General features: G+C 44.4%; 1 protein-coding gene across 1 annotated transcript in view; it reads left to right on the forward strand.

Moving 5' to 3' along the window:
- SKOR2 (SKI family transcriptional corepressor 2) overlaps nucleotides 1–21,196 on the forward strand; it is a 56,571-nt gene that overhangs the window by 10,977 nt on the left and 24,398 nt on the right. The window contains exons 2-4 of the mRNA XM_032213907.1: nucleotides 4,844–4,997; nucleotides 7,087–7,150; nucleotides 11,022–11,093. Coding sequence (XP_032069798.1) covers nucleotides 4,844–4,997; nucleotides 7,087–7,150; nucleotides 11,022–11,093 — 290 coding nt within the window. The remainder of the gene's footprint in view (nucleotides 1–4,843; nucleotides 4,998–7,086; nucleotides 7,151–11,021; nucleotides 11,094–21,196) is intronic.

Here is a 21,196-nt window from a genome sequence, read left to right on the forward strand (position 1 = left end):
AGAAGATTGGAATAGCTGCCTTATAAAGATGACAATTCTGATTTGAAGAGAGGTATTGATCAGAACCCCCACAAATCTTTACAATCCATGTACATTGTCAAGAAATACATTTTTCCTCCCTCTTAATATTAATAAATATAAAAATAAACATTAAGATTTCAAGTCTTCCAAGGATGCTAAATGGAAGATTTAAGAAGTCGGGGGGGGGGGGGAAGCCACCTTGACAAATTGGCCCTTGGGACTGCCTGCTCCATGATGTAGCATTCTGTATGAGGAAGAAGAACTGTAATAGCAGGAGGATTGTTAATGTTAATATTAATGAAAAGGTCGATAAGATTCAGATGCAAGTGGTTTTCTTTCCACTTCTGAATGTCTTTGATTGGTCCAATTTTTCTCTGTTAAACCAGAGAACATTCACCTTGCCTTTGGAAAGCAATGACACAGAGGCCACCCAATTTGTGACTACAATGGAAGTTGCAGGGATTTCTAAGGGGGGTTTCCTTGCTAGGTAGGGTCTTATCTCTCTAGTTGTTATTGTTGTGGGTTGTAAAATCAGGTCCGACCCATGGACAACGTTCCTCCAGGCCTTCCTCTCCTCTACCATCCTCTGGAGTCCATTTAAGCTCAGGCCTACTGCTTCAGTGACTCCATCCAGCCACCTCATTCTCTGTCGTCCTCTTCTTCTTTTGCCCTTAATTTTTCACAGCATGAGGCTCTTCTCCAGGGAGTCCTTCCTTCTCATTAGGTGACCAAAGTCTTTGAGTTTCCTCTTCAGGATCTGGCCTTCTAAAGAGCAGTCAGGGTTGATCTCCTCTAGGACTGACCGGTTGGATCGCTTTGCAGTCCAAGGGACTCGCAGGAGTCTTCTCCAGCACCAGAGTTCAAAGGCCTCCATTCTTTGGCACTCAGTCTTTCTTATAATCGAACCTTCACAGCTATCCATTGCAACTGGGAAAACCATAGCCTTGACTATGATTGCTGTCATCCCCTTCTTCTTTTGCTCTCCATCTTTCCCAGCATGAGTCTCTTCTCCAGGCAGTCCTTCCTTCTCATTAGGTGGCCAAAATACTTGAGTTTCCTCTTCAGCATCTGGCCTTCCAAAGAGCAGTCAGGGTTGATCTCCTTTAGGACTGACCAGTTGGATCGCCTTGCAATCCAAGGGACTCGCAGGAGTCTTCTCTGGCACCAGAGTTCAAAGGCCTTGATTCTTTGGCGCTCAGCCTTCCTTACGGTCCAACCTTCACAGCCATCCATTGCAACTGGGAAAACCGTAGCCTTGACTATAGGCACTTTTGATTGCAGGGTGGTGTCCCTAAGTTATCCCCCTTAGCCATTCCCAAAGGAGGGCTAGAAAATTGGATCTTCAGTGCTGTTCCCACTGAACTCAAGAGGGACATCTTTTGAAAAAGCCCTTTGTCCAGAATGGAACCAGGTCTCTTTCTTGAGTAAGGGGATTGGACTAGAAGCTCTCCAAGACCCCTTCAAACCCTATTGTTCTAAAAAGACCCATTTGGGCTCTTCTGGTTCAGTGTATTGAGATGGACAAGTTTTGAATGAAGCTCTTCTAAGATGTTTTCTGCAGTAGATCTTTTACTATTAAAAACACCGCCTATTTCCCATCAGGGGTACCACACAGACAGTACCACTGGTACCTTCCTCATGTTCTGGACTACAGCTCCCATAATCCTCAAGAAATAATAACAGTATCCAAGGGAAGGGCTATCAAAGTCCTAGGCCAGGGGTCGGCAACCTGTGGCTCTGGAGCTGCACGTGGCTCTTTCATCCCTCTGCTGTGGCTCCCTGTTGCCGGTCGGTGCCACAATTTTGAGAGGAGCTTCCTGTTGGGAGGGGGGAAAGCACAGCACTCCAGGAGGAGACTCTATGGCAAAGGGCAGGTCTTCCAATCAGCTCCACAATTGATAGGGCTTTCAGTTAGGACAGGTAGACGAAAAAGGATGCTGTGCTAGGAGGAGACTCTATGGTGGGGGAACCAGACTTCCAGTTGGCAGAGCAAAAAGGATACCATGCTAGGAGGAGACTCTATGGTGGGGGGACTGGAGTTCCGATTGGCTCCAGGGTTGAATGGGGGCTTCCGGTTAGGACCTTTGTGGCTCTTTGAGTGTTTAAGGTTGCCGACCCCCGGCCTAGGCTGAAACATAGAGAGGACACCAGATAAACTTTCCTGCAGACAAAGCAGGGAAAGAAACTAGAACCTCTTCCTAGGATCTGTGCCTTTTAGTTACGGATCTGATTGTTCACTTAATACCAAGGTGTTTCTCCACCTTGGTCATTTTAAGATATGTGGACCTGAGGAATTCTGGGGGATGAAGTCCACATATCGTAAAGTGACCAAGATTGAGAAACATTGACTTAATCCTGACTTGATTCCCCATAGTTAAATCCTACTTATCTTCCCAATAAGCTTCAGCTACAGGACATAAGCCCACCCCACCCCCCTTTTGAATCGGTACACTGGCAATTTGTGTAAGATGTAGCGGGCACATTCACAAAATGGCTGCTGCAAAAGACATGCCTCTTCACAATATGCCTGTTGTGCTAAGTCTGGACACTTGGGAGACACCCACAGCAGGAGTGGGTTCCAGCAGTCATTATTGCCAGTTCCCTTGTTGGCGCTTCATGGGTGTGCATGCACTTGTTGCACGCTGCGCATGCATGTGCATGCACAGTGCAATAAAGAAGCAAAAAACAAGAGAACTGGTCCAGGGGTGTGGCAGGCCTGGGTCGCTGCCGGTTCGAGCGCCCCAGGCCGCCAAACCACTACTGGTTCAGCTGAACCAGTCCGAACCGGTAGGATCCCACCACTGACCCAGAGTCATTTCTGCAAATAAATGGGATGTTAGAAGGAGATACTTTGCATCCCATTGTTTTTATTCAAATAAGCCTAGGGTGGAAGTGTCCATGCTTGTCAACTTTAAGATCTGTGAACTTCAATTCCCTGAATTCTTCAGCCAGCCATGCTGGCTGGGGAATTTTGGGAATTGAAGTCCGTAATTCTTAAAGTTCCCAAGTTTGGACATCCCTGGCTTAGGGGAACAAGTCAGAGGTGATATTCAGCAGGTTCTAACCAGTAAAATAAAACCAGAAAAGTAAATAGAGGAGGTTATATAGTTTTAAGAAGTCTTTATTTCCTTAAAAGCCAAATCGGTTATTGTTTATTTGTTTAGCGTGTGATGAGAACATGGCAGAAGTAAACATATACCCACAATCAGAGGTGGTATTCAGCAGGTTCTGACCAACAACCTGCCTCCAGAAGTCGTGAATGCTCCAACACTGGAAGTTTTTCAGAAGATGTTGGATAGCCATTTGTCTGAAACGATATAATGTTTCCTGACTAGGCAGGAGGTTGGACTAGAAGATCTCCAAGATCCCTTCCAGCTCTGTTATTCTATTCTATTTTATTCAGTTCTGGAGAACAAGTAGCAGAAATTTTGAGTAGTTTGGAGAACTGGTAAATGCCACCTTTGACTGGTCCCACCACCACCTATTCACCGGCAAATAGGCTGGCCGCGCCCCTGCTGCCTCCTAGCTGATCTTCTTTTGTTGCCCTGGACAGGAGAACGGAGCTGGAAAGCAGGTTAGTGGGGTGGGGAGGGAATGGGGATTTTACCGTATCCTTCCCCTGCCACGCCCACCAAGCCATGCCCACAGAACTGATAGTAAAAAAAAAAATTGAATCCCACCAATGGGCAGGTTATGTTCTGCAAGAACATTTAATGTCTGGTGAATCAATCAAATTACCATCACATGCCAATGTCGGACTGGATCTCAGCCATCATTTTAAGTAGAGCCTTAAATCCATTGATTTTGGTGGGTCTCCTTTAGTTACGTCTGGAGCCAACTGTCTACTTCTAGATCCCCCAAAATAACCTTATAATCGACAGAAGGTGTCCACATCTGGATTGGTTGATTTCGAAAAAGCTAAGTAGCGTGAGATATGGATTGGACTTAGATGGAAGAGCGCCAGGGCAGCTCAGGGAGGAAAAATTAGATGGAGAAGTTGAAAAAAATATAGTTAGTCCTCGCTTGGTGAATATTTGCAGTCGTGGTGGTGATGAAAAAGTAACTTCAACAACCAATTCTTACTTTTACAATTTTCACACATCTGCAAAATCTCCATTCCCTCCCTCTCCAGGGGAAGGATACTGCAAAATCTCCATTCCCTCCCACTCCAGGGCAAGGATACTAGAAAGTCCCCATTCCCTCCCACTGCAGGGGAAGGATACTGCAAATTCTCCATTCCCTCCCACTCTAGGGGAAGAATACTGCAAAATCTCCATTCCCTCCCACTGCAGGAGAAGGATACTGCAAAATCCCCATTCCCTCCCCATGCCGGGGAAAGGATACTGCAAAATCCTTATTCCCTCCCCACTCCAGGGGAAAGATGCTGCAAAATCTCCATTCCCTCCGTCTCCAGGGGAAGGATACTGCAAAATCCCCATTCCCTCCCACTCCAGGGAAAGGATAGTATAAAATCTCCATTCCCATCCCACGCCAGGAGAAGGATACTGCAAAATCTCCATTCCCTCCCACTCCAGGGAAGGGAAAGTCCCCATTCCCTCTCACTCCAGGGGAAAGATACTGCAAAATCCCCATTCCCTCCCACTGCAGGGGGAAAGATACTGCAAAATTCCCATTCCCTCCCACTCCAGGGGAGGGGAAGGATACTGCAAAATCTCCATTCCCACCCCATGCTGGGGCCAGCCAGAAGTGATATTTTTAAGTGAAGGTTCTCCGAACTACTCAAAATTTCCGCTACCGTCTTCTCCAGAACTTGTCAGAACCTGCAGGATTTCACCCCTGCCTTCCCCTCTTTTGTTCTCAGCATCTCTGAATTCAACAGAGCCAATAGTTATGCCAGCTTACCAGACTTGGCTCTGCAGACATCCACACAACCTCTCGATGCCAGCAAAGGCAAACAACGGCCATCTCTTTGCTGCCATCTGGTGGTGATCTGGAGATTGGTGGACCACATTCCGGTAACCCTAAAGATCACCAGGTAGATAGACTAGGCAGAAAGGTGACCAGGTGGACTAATAATTCTATTGTATTGTAAGGCTACATTAAAGGAATCTTGTAAGGCTGAAGGTAGAAATCTCCTGCCATTTCCTTTGCAGACTGATAAGTTAGAGGGAGAATTCTTTCTGAATCTCTTTCTCTGCCTGTTATGCAGTTGTGGGCTGTGTCTCCTCTTATCTGATTATCCCGGTACCTTCCCATCCTACACAATTTTCCAAGTCCCAGAGGTGCTTTTTTCAAGAGGCAACTTTTATTTCCAGCTCTTGAAGCTTCAGAGCTTCTTGAATGAGAAGCCAAACGTCTTCAAAGAAAAAACTAGGAAGTCCAGTTGCCTTTGCTCCTTTGGGACAACCTGGATGGCTGAGAATCTCCATACACAATTTCCCAAGGTCATTCTCACACCCCATTACAACACAAAACCTAAGTACATTGGTGGTGGTGATGGTGAATCTCTGAAGTTGATCTTTTTCAATTCAAGAAAAGGCCCCCACGTTAGTGAGATTTATGGTTCCACCACAAATCCGCGAAGCCCTTATCCGCGGAGACATAAGCACGAAGACTAATTCGCGCCGTTCAAAGCGCTAAGGAAAAACGCGACCCTACCGCGATGACATAATCGCGGAGGGCAAATCCGCACATTCCCAAGCACTCACTACCCTAAACCTAACCCTAAACGTAAACCTAACCCTAAACCTACCCCTAACCCTAACCCTAACCCTAACCCTAACCCTAACCCGAAACCTAACCCTAAACCTACCCCTAACCCTAAACCTAACCCTAAACCTAACCCTAAACCTAACCCTAAACCTAACCCTAAACCTAACCCTAAACCTAACCCTAAACCTAACCCTAAACCTAACCCTAAACCTAACCCTAAACCTAACCCTAAACCTAACCCTAAAACAAACCCCTAAACCTAATCCTAACCCTTACCTTAATGGAAATCGGCTTTCTGCCGCAGCGCCGTTTTAAAGCACCCTTCTGTTGCCGCGCTGTTGTCGCGGCGGTGATGACGCGCGATGATGACGTCGCGGCTTTAGCGACGCGCTTATGTCTCCGCAGATAAGGGCTTCGTGGTTTTGTCGTGCCACGGAGATTTATATATTCAGCTCAAAACCACAATTGGGATCCAATCCATTGTCACCCTTCATAGCCGTTGATTTGTAAGCTAGGTTACAAATTGAGTATATGTGTAAATCCCAATTCTGGAAATTACATCAGAATCCCACCCAGTTAAAAGTTCATGATCTTGTCCCCACACCCACAATCCATCACATGGTCCAATCTTCTTCTTCCACGTTGGCACCCACACTCAGCTGCTTCCGGTCAGGTGTAAAAGTGCGGAGACAAAAGATGACCTTGGTCTTCTAGAAAAGAACGACAACAATACATTCCACAATCCTACTCCTGTCTATTCCCTCCTCCCATGAACTATACTATTGAAACAGCATAATGAAATAAGAGAAAGTGTGGCAGGCCAAAATTCTAAAAGGAATATAATTGCAGGGCCTGACAATATGTTGACTTGTAACATTATCAATTTTCTTAAGTAAACAAGTAACTAAGTAATACGGTACCCTGTTTCCCTGAGAATAAGACCTCCCCGGATACTAAGCCCCATCGGGCTTTTGAGCGCATGTGCTAAAATAAGCCTTCCCCCAAAAAATAAGCCCTCCCCGGAAATATTGCAACACAGCAGCAGCCATGAGGTGACCACGCTCGCTGCCTCCTGCACCTCAAAAATAATAAGACCTCCCCGAAAATAAGGCCAAGCATTTCAGAAACTTAACAACTGGTTCTTCCGAAGTGGTGCGAACTGGGTGAATCCCAATGAAAGCAGCCACAATTCTTGATCCGAGATTTAGCCTGGATGTGTTATTCTCCTTCCCTCCCTCCCTCCCTCTCTCTTTCTCTCTCTCTCTCACCCACCACTAATGTTCTTTCACTGTTACTAATTGATTAACTGAATTGGGGGTGGGAGTTTCCTTCCTTCCTTCTTTTTTTCTTTTCTAATTTTTGCTTGTTGTTTATTTCTTTCCATGCTGGCAGATTCCGAAGAACAAGGAAGCCCTCCCTGTCAGCCTCTCTTCTTCCAAGGAAGATAATTTCTCAGGCAAGGCAACGCAACGGATTCCTATTGTGTTTCCCCCCTGGAGGGAGCAAAACGGGACTTGCATCCCCTAAAACAGACCCCAAACTGTTTCGCTCCTGCCGTGTAGTTCCTGAAAAGCCTCAGTCTCGAGATTCTGAACCTTAAACAACACGTGTTTGTGTGCCTTTGTGTTTGTGTATATGTGTGTGTGTGGGGATGGGGATGATGGATATTGAGAGGAGAGACATATCTCTCCATTTGTATCCATTTTAACATTTATTTCTTACAGCTAGATAAATGTGTTCTCTCCATCTCTTTTTTTTATTGATAGCTAGCTTCTCTCTTTATCTCTTTTATGGATAAATAGAGCTGTTCTGTCTTGATCTAATTTATATTTAATGAGAAAATGTGAAAGAGGAGGAAGAGAAATTCAGTAGCATAATAGTTGCCTTCGCAAGATGCCTAACCCGATCACTGAATTAACCCATTTTCTGGCTTCGTGCGATATGAGCCACTCGCTGACCAAACGACCTTCATTCGTGGCACATTCTGTCATATACCGGTAGTCCTCGAGTTACGACCACAACTGAACCCAAAAATGTATGTTGTTAAGTGAAATATTTCTTAAATGATTTCTGCCCCATTGTACACTCTTTCTTGCCACAGCTGTTAAGTGAATCATTGCAATTTCGTAAAGTTAGTCACATGGTTGTTAAGTGAATCTGCCTTCCACACTGACTCTGCTTGTCCGAAGGTCACAAAAGGGCATCACGTGACCCCAGGGACACTGCGACCGTCATAAATGTGAACCAGTGGCCAAGCATCTGAATTTTGATCATGTGGCCATGGGGATGCTGCAAGGGTCGTAAGCGTGGAAAACAGTCACAAGTCCCTTTTTTGGGATGCCACAACTTGGAACGGTCACTAAATGAACTGCTATAAGTCGAGGACTACCTGTGTAGCATATGTTTGCAAGATTAACCCTCGCCACACTTAGCAGGGCTATCCACAAGGCACGGTCAAATAAAGTCAAGATACAAAATACAGGAAAGAGCAGAGATGGAAGGGAACCTCTGAGGTCTTCTAGTAATAGCAATAGCAATAGCAGTTAGACTTATAAACCGCTTCATAGGGCTTTCAGCCCTTTCTAAGCGGTTTACAGAGTCAGCATATTGCCCCCCAAAACAATCCGGGTCCTCATTTTACCCACCTCGGAAGGATGGAAGGCTGAGTCAACCCTGAGCCGGTGGGATTTGAACAGCCGAACTGCAGAACTGCAATCAGCTGTAGCAGCCTGCAGTGCTGCATTTAACCACTGCGCCACCTCGGCTCTAGTCTTAACTTGCTCATCAAGCAATAGACCCTATAGCTGTGGTGCCCGAAGTGACATGTGGAGCCACGTTGCCTGGCGTGTGCGGCATCACCCATTCCTCTTCCGGGTTTCTGGCACGCATACTCACACGACGATCAGCTTTGTGCAGGAAACCGGAAGAGCTGCTCTTCCGTTTTCCCGCGTGAGCGTATGCACCAGCCAGCTAATCGGTACGTTTGAATGCGCGGCAGTAACCAGAAGACTTCCTGGACAGTGCACATGCGCGCGCCGGAAACCAGAAGTTCATTTTCCAGCACGCACGTGCCCTCTGGGCAGCTCCTTTTCCTCGCCATGGCCAAGACGAGCGCCCGCGAAGTGCTCTCTTTTTTGGCCACTTGGTGCCGAAAAGGTTTGCCATCCCCGCTTTATAACGTTATGGCCAAATGGTTGTCCAGTTTCTTTTTTTAATAGTTTTTATTGAACATTTTAATCTTTAAAAACAGAAAGAAAAACACAACCTCCGGGGTGACGTCACATTGGAGCAGTTACGGGGAAACGAGTCTCTGTTCTCCCGGTCTGATTTTTCGTGCCCGGAGGCTGTCAGCAGCAAAGACGGACCTTGGAGAGGACAGCGATAGAGAGAGGGGAGAATCCAGTGGAGAGAGAGAACACTGATACAGAAGTACAGAAATCATTAGAGAACATATTATAAGAAATTAGAATGTAGCATTAGAACGAGCTAAGACACCAAAATCTTGTTTGTCCAATTTCTTCCTGAGCCTGGGTTGGTGAGAGCTTGTTGCAGTGGCGGGTTCCGGATCCCATTGCAACCGGTATGGTTGTAATGGGGCCCAGTGTCCACTACATGAATGCGTGCAGCGCGCGCATGCGTCCTTACCTCTTGCGACACCCCCGCGATGCTCCAGCTGCTCGGCGGAGCATCGTGCAGGCACCATCCGCTCCATGCACGGAAGTGCCAAAGAGCTCAAATACAGGTAAGGAACTCGGGCAGGTGGGTGGACCCTCCGGAGCACCCCTGTACCGGAACAGTACCCGGTGCTCCGGGCAGGTACCGGTACAGCCGTACCAGGGCATACTGCCTACAACCCACCACTGGCTTCTTGTGGGTGCTCCTCCAGTGAGAGCTTGTTGCAGTGGTGGGTTCCGTATCCCACTGCAGCCATTATGGTTGCAATGGGGCTCGGCGTCCACTACATACAGCGTGCGGATTCATCCTTACCTCTTGTGATGACTCCGCAAGCCTCCGCGACGCTCCAGCTGCTCGTCGGAGCGTCGCGCAGGCACCATCCGCTCCGTGCGCGGAAGTGCCAAAGAGCTCAAATACAGGTAAGGAGCTCTGGTGGGCAGGTGGGCCCTCCGTAACACCGTAACAGAACGGTACCCGGTGCTCTGGGTAGGCACGGTATGCCCATACCGGGGCATACCGCCTGTAACTGACCACTGGCTTGTTGTGGGTGCTCCTCCAGTGATGGCGCGCCCTCAACGCCCGGACCAAAGACAATGATTCTAGCGGTGCTTTGATTGTACCGTCACAGCTGCCATCTTCACTTTCCTGATTCTGCTCTTGTGGATATCCCTGTTCGTCCTTGCTGGGTCAATATAACCCCTCGATTTCTAAGTGATGTGAGTATAAGGGTTGTCGTATGAACGTGGTTAGTATGTGAAGAATAAGACACCAGCAATGGAATACAGGTAGTTTTTGATTTACGACCACAATCAAGGCCAGAAAATTTCCGTTGCTGAGCAAGATGGTTTTCAAGCGAGTTTTGCCTCATTTAACGACATTGGCTGTCACACTTTTTAAGCGAATCATTGCCGCGGTTACGCTACCAACACGGTTCTTAAATGAATTTGGCTTCCCTATTCTGACTTTGCTTGTCAGAAAATCGCCAAAGGGAAACATGCGACCCCTTGGACACTGCAACCGTCATAAGCACCAGCCAGTTGCCAAGCATCTGGATTTTGATTACGTGTCCACGGGGAGGCTGCCACAGTCGTAAGTGTAAAAAACAGTCATAAGTCACTCTTTTCAGCGCCGCTGTCACTTTGAATGGTCACTAAACGGACTGCTGTAAGTCAAGGACTACCTGTATAACACCTCACTCATTCTGAGTGCCTCTTCTTCCCGTTTCAACAGAAGTGTTAAGGAGGTTTCTCCGTTTTGGGCAATGCAAGCAATCCTCAAGTTACGACCACTATTGAGCCCAGAATTCATGGTGCTAAGTGAGAAATTGGTTAAGTGAATTTTGCCCTGTGTCACGTTGTTAAATTAGTAACACAGTTGTTAAGTGAATCTGGTTTTCCCACATTGACTCGGCTTGTCAAAAAGTCGCAAAAGGGGATCCCGGGGCACTGCAAACCGTCATAAATATGAGTCAGTTGTCAAGCATCCGAATTTAAATCACGTTACTGGATGCTGCAATGGTCAGAAGTGTGAAAAATGGTTGCAAGTCGCTTTTTTTCCAGCGTCGTCGTAACTTTGAGCTGTCACGAAGTGAACTGTTGTAAATCAAGGACTTCCCGCATTTACGTTTTGTTCCTTGTTTCCTTTGTGTTTAGATAAGAACAAGGAACACAGTTTTTTCATCACAGAGGCCGACCATCCCGGGGACTTTTGGAGAAACATAGCAGGTGGGTGTTGAAAGGAGCAGGAATCAAACCCAGAACTCCCCTCGACGTGTTTACTTGAAAGTAAGCCTACCGATTTCCACTGGGTCTGTTCCCTCCTTGGCATGCAAAGAATCTCCTCTTGAAAATTCTTAATCAAACGACTGAATATTTCGTAGGATTTCCCCCTCCCTTCCCCCCCCCAAAAAATAAAAATAGAACAATTCTTAATAGATGGAATAACTAAGAGCAAAATACAAATAAGCAGAGGTGCCACCGTGTTAATAGCAATAAGAATATTAATTGCGGGTCATATTTTAGCAAGAAATTTCGGAAATATATCAGGTTACACAATGGAGCAGGCTGGGAAAGGGGAGGGTGGGGGAAACCGGCATAAAATGACAATAATTGAAATGTTCTCTTTGAAACCTTCCATTAAAAAGGATCACAGCTTATTGCTTTTAATATCTGTCAGAGAGACATTAAAGGTGTTTTATGAGATCTAAGGCAACATTTATATTATCTCCGTGATAATGATCTCTACACAAAATGTATAATACATTGACAAAAATTACATTATACAAATTAAATGGAACCACCTTTTACTGATTGCTAAATGTCTCCAAGGGTTTTGGGGAGGGGAGGGAGGGAGAGAGAGAGAGAGAGAGGGAAAAAAAACGTGATTAGAAGTTTTGATACTAAGTTGGGTATTGCCAGGGAGGGTTGTAAGGAAAGAGAGGTTTTGTTTCAGGGGAGACAGAAAAGATGGGAGGGGGGAGGGGGGAATGTAATTTTCCATTTATGTAATGCAAACTGTCTCGGCTTTGACTATTCACGGTTAATTGACTGTCAAACGAGGTTGTTATCCCGGGGCTACGTCTGCAAATTTGCCTGTCAAATGAGACAGAGAAAGCAAGCCAGGGAGAGAGAGAGAGAGGGAGAGGGAGGGAGAGAATGAGAGAGGGAGAGAGAGATGGGATAGAATGGAAAGCAGTTGCAAAAATTGGGTCTCAAATCTTGTGCATAAAAGCAGGAGGGAAACATTTGCAAAACTCCGAATTAAAAACCCCAAACAAACCTTCCTCCAGCCTGTAGAGACCTGGGTTTGGCTGGCCAAGGAGTTCATTGTAGGAAAGATTACTTCTGATGCTTTTAATTTTAAAAAAAAAGTCTGAAAGAAGAAAGGGAAAGAGGAAACAATAGACTTTTAAGTAAATTGAAATGGACATTAGAAAGGGGTGAGGGAGAATGGAATGGCATTAGAATAGGAATAGAATAGAATAGAATGGAATGGAATGGAATGGAATTAGAATAGAAATAGAATAGAATGGAATTGAATTAGAATAGAAATAGGAATAGGAATAGGAATAGGAATGGAAATAGAAATAGAAATAGAATGGAATGGAATTAGAATAGAAATAGGAATAGAAATAGAAATAGAATAGGAATAGAATAGAATGGAATTAGAATAGAATAGAATGGAATTAGAATAGAAATAGAAATAGAAATAGAAATAGAAATAGAAATAGAAATAATAGAAATAGAAATAGAAATAGAAATAGAAATAGGAATAGAATAGGAATAGAATAGAATGGAGTTAGAATAGAATAGAATGGAATTAGAATAGAAATAGAAATAGAATAGAATGGAATGGAATTAGAATAGAAATAATAGAAATAGAAATAGAAATAGAAATAGAAATAGAAATAGAAATAGAAATAGAAATAGAAATAGAAATAGAAATAGAATAGGAATAGAATGGAATGGAATTAGAATAGAAATAGAAATAGAAATAGAAATAGAAATAGAAATAGAAATAGAAATAGAAATAGAAATAGAAATAGAAATAGAAATAGAAATAGAATAGAATAGAATAGAATAGAATGGAATTAGAATAGAAATAGAAATAGAAATAGGAATGGAATGGAATGGAAATAGAAATAATAGAAATAGAAATAGAAGAAATAGAAATAGAAATAGAAATAGAAATAGAAATAGAAATAGAAATAGAAATAGAAATAGAAATAGAAATGAATGGAATGGAATGGAATTAGAATAGAAATAGAATAGAATATAATTAGAATAGAATAGAATAGAATGGAATGGAACTAGAATAGAAATAGAATGGAATCGAATCGAATGGAATTAGAATAGAAATAGAATAGAATAGAATAGAATAGAATAGAATGGAATGGAATGGAATGGAATGGAATGGAATTAGAATAGAAATAGAATAGAATAAAACAGAACAGAACAGAATTCTTTATTGGCCAAGTGTGATTGGACCCACAAGGAATTTGTTTCCAGTATAGAAGCTCTCAGTGTACAATACAAGCAACAAAGTGATAAATCAGAAGATGCAAAAACGTTATGTGTAAAAATATTACATACAAATACACAAATATCAAAAATATTATGGGGGGGATTAATAAGGTGATTGGAGGGGTTGCTTAATTTCTGGTGTGGCATGTTATGATAAGCCAAAAGACTGAATAAAAAATCAGAAACAAGGGGTCCTTAGTGATTTCTGAGCTTGGCTGTTTTTTCTTGCAGACATTTCATTGGCCAAACTAGGCTTAGCATTGATGACGTTACCTAGTTTGGGTGATGAAACGTCTGCAAGGGGAAAAAAAAACAAGCTCATAGAGCACCAAGGACCTCATGGTTCAATCCTGAGCTGTGAACATTAGAATAGAATAGAATAGAATAGAATAACAGAGTTGGGTGGGACCTTGGAGGTCTTCTAGTCCAACCCCCTGCCTAGGCAGGAAACCCTATACCGTTTCAGACAAACGGTTATCCAACATCTTCTTAAAGACTTCCAGTGTTGGGGCATTCACAAGTTCTGGAGGCAAATTCTGTTCCATTGGTTAATTGTTCTAACTGTCAGGAAATTTCTCCTTAGTTCTAAGTTGCTTCTCTCCTTGATTAGTTTCCACCCATTGCTTCTTGTCCTGCCCTCAGGTGCTTTGGAGAATAGTTTGACGCCCTCTTCTTTGTGGCAGCCCCTGAGATATTGGAACACTGCTATTCTCCTTTATTGAAATCAGAAATACCATTCTGGATATTTATCAACTATCTGTCTGCCCTGTTTATCTGAGATTGGTTACATCGAGTCGTAAAGAAATCTATCTGAGAGTTTGCAAAATCTTTAATTCCACTTAGATAGTAGTAAGCTTTTAAGGACCAGGGACTACAGCAAGAGACATAACTGATGCTTTCAAAAGCTTAGGGAGTCATAACTTGAGAGACCGCCTACTGCCAATTACCTCCACCAGACCGATACGATCGCATAGATTAGGCCTCCTCCGAATTCCATCATCCAGCCAGTGTAGACTGGCAACTACTCGGAGGAGAGCCTTCTCGATGGCTGCTCCGACCCTCTGGAACGAACTCCCCATGGAGATTCGGACCCTCACCACCCTCCAGTCCTTCCGCGCTGCCTTAAAGATCTGGCTGTCCCGGCTGGCCTGGGGTTAAGATTCTAACCCCACTCGAATTGTGTGACTGTTGTGTTTTTTAATATGTTGTATTGCTTTTATGTTGGAAATTGTTTGTCCTCCCCCCCCCTCTTTTTGAACTGTGAGCCTCCCTGAGTCCCCCCAGGGAAAAGGGCGGCATACAAATAAAGGGAAATGAAATGAAATGAAATAACATATATACCCCCCCTCTTTTTTCCTGTTTGTCTAATCATCATCCCATTTTATTTCAAAGGTGCTTTTTTCTTCTTCTGTTCCCCCCCCCCCCTTTGAGGTAGAAGAAGAAGAAAACATTTTGCTTCTCATCCAAGAAGCTTCATCAGTTCATCTGCTAAACATTTTCTTCTTCCTTTTGAAAGAAAAAAAAATTGGGCCAGTTGCCTTTTGAAGAAGAAAAGAACCTTTGAGATAACGATGACCTGGGTGACTGAGAATTTCCACAGACATCCCAATTCCTATTTGTGCAACCACAGATTGAAAAGGGATGTGGGGGCTCAGTGGCTCAGACGCTGAGCTTGTCTATCAGAAAGGTCAGCAGTTCGAATCCCTAGCGCCACGTAACGGAGTGAACTCCCGTAACTTGCCCCAGCTTCTGCCAACCTAGCAGTTCGAAAGCACGTTAAAAATGCAAGTAGACAAATAGGAACCACCTTTGGTGGGAAGGTAACAGCGTTCCGTGCACCTTCGGCGTCTAGTCATGCCAGCCACATGACCACGGAGACGTCTTCGGACAGCGCTGGCTCTTCGGCTTTGAAATGGAGATGAGCACTGCCCCCTAGAGTCGGGAAAGACTATCACATAGGTGCAAGGGGAAAACTTTACCTTTATCTAGATTGAGATAGTCATTTGCTCTTTGGAAACTGAATGCATATTCTACCTCTTATCTGATTCCTGTTCTCCAACTCCATAATAATGTTAGCTTGTAAATAGTCCGGTAGCACATGAACAACTATTGCATTTACTATGATGTGATGAACCCTTGTAAGCTAAAATCCATTGTGAGTTGCAAAACCAAAGTGCCCAGAGTTGCCTCAAACTGTGAGATGGACAGCATCTAAATTTACTAAGTAATAATAAATAATAACAGTAATATCCAAAGGCAATATAGAAGGAGGCATCTAGTAGCCCTCAACTTACAACAGGTTCATCTAGTGACAGTTCAAAGTTACAACAGCACTGAAAAAAGTGACTTGTGACCATTTTTCACACGACTATTGCGGCATCCCTGGGGACCATGATCAAAGTTTGGACATTTGGCAATTGGTTCATATTTATGACGGTTGCAGTGTCCCGGGGTCATGTGATCACCTTTTACAACCACCTAGGAAGCAAAATCAATTACCTGTCTCTGCAAAATATAACATACGTACCTATAGACTTTCCCAAATCATCTTGCTAGCCAAAGGACTAGAAAACCCCTTGACCTGCCCGGAAGATTCATCTCAGATGTAAGATTATTTTACACCAATATTGTTAACTTTCTGAATGTCTAGTAACACGTTGATTCTCAGGTGTCCACAGTATGGTGGTACAGGAATAGCACTTAGACTTATATAGTGTTTTGCAGTCCTCTCTAAGCAGTTTACAGAGTCAGCTTCTTGCCCCCAACAATCTGGATCCTCATTTTATCCACCTGGGAAGGATGGAAGGCTGAGTCAAACTTGAGCCTGGTGAGATTTGAACTGCCAAATTACAGTCAGCTGGCAGTCAGCAGAAGTGGCCTGCAGTACTGCACTCTAACCACTGCGTGCGCCATATCAAACTATTTCTCCTTCCATCTCACTCCTAAAGCACAGTGGTTTCTTTCTGTACCATCTCCATTATCTCCTAAACCAAACTTCTCTAGGTTGATATCTTCCAGATCGAGGGGGGGGGGGGTTTGCTGCCGGTTTTACTACTGGTTGGCAAGGCGCATGCACATGCGCCGTTCAATGTAAATTGTTCTTCACGCGTGCGAAGAACAATTTACAGTGAACTGCGCACACGCAGTCACTAAAAACCAAAATGGGAGCAGCTCAGCAGGGGTGAGGGAACTGGTTCGGGGGCATGGCAGGCCTGGGTCACTGCCGGTTCTGCAACCCAGGCCTGAATTCCACTACCGGTTCGGCTGAACCGGGCCAAACCGAGAACAACCCACCTCTGTTCCAGATGTATTGAAACAGCAGTTCCTAGTATTAGTCAACAGGTAGTTGCCTGCACTTAAACCTCTAAACAGAAGCGATCCTTGGCTCCATTTATTGAGAAAGGTATAATTTTATTAAAAGTCAATTCTACTGCAGTAAAGCATAGCCAGAACTGAGAATCGCGTGCCAAAAGCTTTAAGTTCAACTTTTCCCTCCTTTAGCTGCCTCCCATGGCTGACCTCCTCATGACCAATCAGGTTCAAGCAAAATATTTTTGAAAGAACAAGTACTTCAAATGGTTGGTATGCAGCTGCCTTCTTTTCCCAGCTGAATGATCTTGAAGCAGCGTCTCGTTAAGATATAGAAGTTACTTTCGCTTTCCCCCAAGCATCCTTCCTTCCACTTTTTTTCAGTGTTGTTTTAACTTCAAACAGTCACTAAATAAATGATTGTAAGTTGAGGCCTACCTATGTTGGTTTAGAAGACTGGGAAGTGGTCGCTCCAAATTATTGCAAAGGCACCAAGTTGTGATTAATTGTTTCAAACTCTCTTCTAGAGTCTTCCTTCCCCAAATATCGAAACCTGTGCCTTTTGCTTTACTAATTTATTTGTCCTCAGCTTTCTAAACTGCAAGTGGGCAGCTTGGAGTAGTAAAACCACAAGGTTCTGCATGAAAAATGTCTGTAAACATCTATTTAGAGAGAGACAGTGTTGTGGTCTGCCAGTGACCAGCAGAGCTGGCAGCAGATTCAGACAGTGAGGAGGTTGGGGAGGAACCTGGGCCAGTCCTGGAGTCTGGGGAAGGCTCTGATGAGGGCTCTGTGTCGGAGGCAGAGAGGGGGCCAGAGCCATCTAACAGTTCTCAGATGCCTTCAGAGTCAGACATCAGTGAGGAAGAGGAACAGCTGGAGCTTGTTCCCAGGGTGCGCATGCGCAGAGTTGCCAGACGAAGGGAACAGCTAAAGAACAGGGGTTGACTTGGGAGTAAGGCCACAGGTGGATGATGAATGGCCCCCTCCAAGAGGAAATAAAAGAGGAGCGAAAGGGGGGTGGAATTTGCAGGAGACAAGTAGTTTGCTTAATTGGTTTGTGACTCTCCGAGACTCCTTGCCAAGTTTTGCAAATATTGGCGTGGCAGCTCTCCAAGCCAGATAAGGTCTGTGACTGTAAATCCTCCCTTGAAAGACTTTGCTGGATGTGAATGAGCAGAATTCACAGTCAATTAATAAAAGGGACAAGGAGTTTGCTTCATGCTCTCCGGAAGCCTCGGTCAGAACAGCCAGTTGGTATAGTCGATAGGTCATCACCCTAGAAAGCCACTCCCACAAAGCAGGTCACACCTACAGAAGAGGTTCTAAAAATTTTTGAAACCCACTACTGGTTGACCAATATTCTGGGTTCTCGTGTTGAATCAAAACCAATCTGGGTTGGCATAGAATTTTAAGCAAATTTAATACATTGCGTGGATGTTTCTCCTAGACTTTTACCTGGCTTGGTTAAGCTTACTATACAAATGCCACAATTCTTCTGTGTTCCTTCCTATTCTTTGTTGCCTGCTTTTGTCAAATGTAAGACTTTGGATTGCCCAAAGCAGAGATTTCCTTCTTGGGTTTTTTAAGTATCTTGCATATGACTATCCCTGTTTTAAGAACACCAATTTGGATAACAAAACTTGAAGAGAGCCAGTAGATGGCAGCAATGGGATTCTGAAGAGGCCCTTTGCTGCCATCTTGTGCTCATGTGTGGTCTTGCAGTCCCAATCTGGTACCGTAGTCCTGGCTATATACGGTACCAGGCATTGTTTGAAATAGCCTGATGGTTTACTATCTCTGATTTCTAAGGCTTTCTCAGTCTGAGCTGTAAATTGCCAGATAGCCTGGGGGAAATATGCTGTTCAGGAAGTATGAATCTGAAGTTGTGTTAGACACTCAACGGTAGAATCTCTTTGTACACATAAGCGTGGCACGACAAAACCGCTCTCGACTAAAGCGCGCCCGATTAAACCGCGTCGCTGACGTCATCAACAGGGCAACAACAGCGAGCGCGGAGAAAGAAGGGCGCTTTAAATAGCGCTTTGAAAGCAAGCCGATTCAAGTTAAGGTAAGGGTTAGGTTTAGGTTTAGGTTTAGGTTTAGGATTAGGGTTAGGGTTAGGTTAAGGGTTAGGGTTAGGGTTAGGGTTAGGGTTAGGGTTAGGGTTAGGGTTAGGGTTAGGTTAAGGGTTAGGGTTAGGTTTAGAGTTAGGTTAAGAGTTAGGATTAGGTTTAGGGTTAGGTTAAGGGTTAGGTTTAGGGTTAGGTTTAGGATTAGGTTTAGGAGGGTTAGGTTTAGGTTTAGGGGTTAATTTTAGGTTTAGCGTTTACAGCGTGCTTTTTTCTCCGCGCTGTTGTCGCACTGTGATGACGTCAGCTACGCGGTTTCGTCGAGCGCCCTTTAGTCGGATGCGGTTTTGTGGTGGAACCCACATAAGATCCCAGTTCAATTTATGGCACATACAGTTAGAAAAGAATCAAGTAAGAGGATTGCAGAACTTTTAATGAGGCTGTGGATTTCTATTGCTGGTCATCCGAACTCAATACGAGTAGCCCTTGACTTAGAGTTCATTTAATAACCAAAGTTACAACAGTGCTGAAAAGAGTGGCATGACCATTTTTCACACTTACAACCGTTGCAGCATCCCCATGATCATGTGATCAAAATTCAGGTCCTTCGCAACTGACCAGTGGTGGGTTTCAAAATTTTTTAGAACCTCTTCTGTAGGTGTGGCCTGCTTTGTGGGAGTGGCTTGCTGGCCATGTGACCAGGAGGGTGTGGCTTGCCAGGCATGTGACCGAGTGGGAGTGGCTTGCCAGCCATGTGACTGAGTGGGAGTGGCTTGCCAGCCATGAGACTGGGTGGGCGTGACCAACTTGTAAAATGTGGTGAAACTCACTTAACAATGCTCTTGCTTAGGAACCAAAACGTTGGCTCAGAAACTCTGGCATTTGAAGCACGCAAGTTTTAAAGCCGTCAAGTTACAAGACCCTTGCACCCCTAACCTTTTAGAAAAAAACCCCCAGAGGTGTTCAAACTTGGCAGCTTTAAGACTTGTGGACTTCAACTCCCAGAATTCCTCCTCCAGTCATGTTGGCTCAGGAACTCTGCCATTGAAGTGTGCAAGTCTTAAAGCTGTCAAGTTACAAGACCCTTGCACCCCTAACCCTTTAGAAAAAAAAACCCCAGGGGTGTTCAAACTTGGCAGCTTTAAGACTTGTGGACTTCAACTCCCAGAATTCCTCCTCTCGCTCTTCATCTTGATGATGGGCGGGGGGGAGGGGGGGAGGGAGCTGGAACTGGTTCTAAACGGCACTGTAGATTTGTGGAACCTCTTCTATAGAAGAGGTTAGAACTGGCAGGAACCCACTCCTGCAACTGACTCATATTTATGGCAGTTCGGTGAACCCCTTTTGTGACCTTCTGACAAACAAATTCAATGGGGAAGCCGGATTCACTTAATAACCATGTTGGTAACTTAACAACAGTTATTCACTTAGCTATTGGGGCAAGAAAGGTTGTAAAATGGGGCAAAACTCACTTAACAACCATCTTGCTTAGCAACAGAAACATTGGACTCAATTATCTGTATCACCTCAACATTAGAGCCCTGATCACTACAGGGCTATCAGATCTGGGCTGCAAGTATCTTTTGGCTGCTAGATGGCAGCCTAAATACACAAGACCCTTACTGCAATTATTTGCTGCCACCTAGTGGTTGTGTATCTTTTTGCGGCTCAGATCTTAAATCTTTATTGGAGTCTTGGTGGGGCAGTACTGCAGGCTACTTCTGCTGACTGCCGACTGCCTGCAATTTGGCAAGTTCAAATCCCACCAGGCTCAAGGTTGACTCAGCCTTCCATCGTTCCAAGTTGGGTAAAATGAGGACCCAGATTGTTGGGGGCAAGAGACTGACTCTGGAAACCGCTTAGAGAGGGCTGTAGAGCACTGTGAAGCGGTATATAAGTCTAAGGGCTATTGCTATTACTATCCCTAGTTTTCAGTCATGTTGGTTTGGAAATCTGGCAGTCCCAACATTTCCAGGGACTATAAGATTGAAGAAATGTGGAGTATGCAACATTAGGAATTGTGTGACCAATAAATCTGATTTGGCAGAATTCAGCATCTTATTACATGTTAGTAAATGTTGCTTTACGTATCTAATACCAGTACAATATGAGCTCACATAACAATAGATTCCACATTAATAGAGTGGAAAAAATATTATGCACTTTATGACTTAGGAAGGGACGCTTAATTCTTCAGCCCTTTGCAAAATTATAGTAAGCACCATAGCTGTGGTCCTCCTTCTACATAACTTAAATAACACGAAGGAAATTTATTTCTTTATGACATTCCCTACGTCTTTTCACCATTAAAACAATTTTTCTATTCCTAGGAGCAAGCACTGGATTTCTTGGGGCTGCAGTTCCCAGAATTCCTAGCTATCATCACCAAAAGATAATTGGAATTTGGAATCAGTCCCACGCAGT

The sequence above is a fragment of the Thamnophis elegans genome, chromosome 3 (assembly GCF_009769535.1).
Source record: "Thamnophis elegans isolate rThaEle1 chromosome 3, rThaEle1.pri, whole genome shotgun sequence".
Classification (NCBI taxonomy): Eukaryota; Metazoa; Chordata; class Lepidosauria; order Squamata; family Colubridae; genus Thamnophis; species Thamnophis elegans.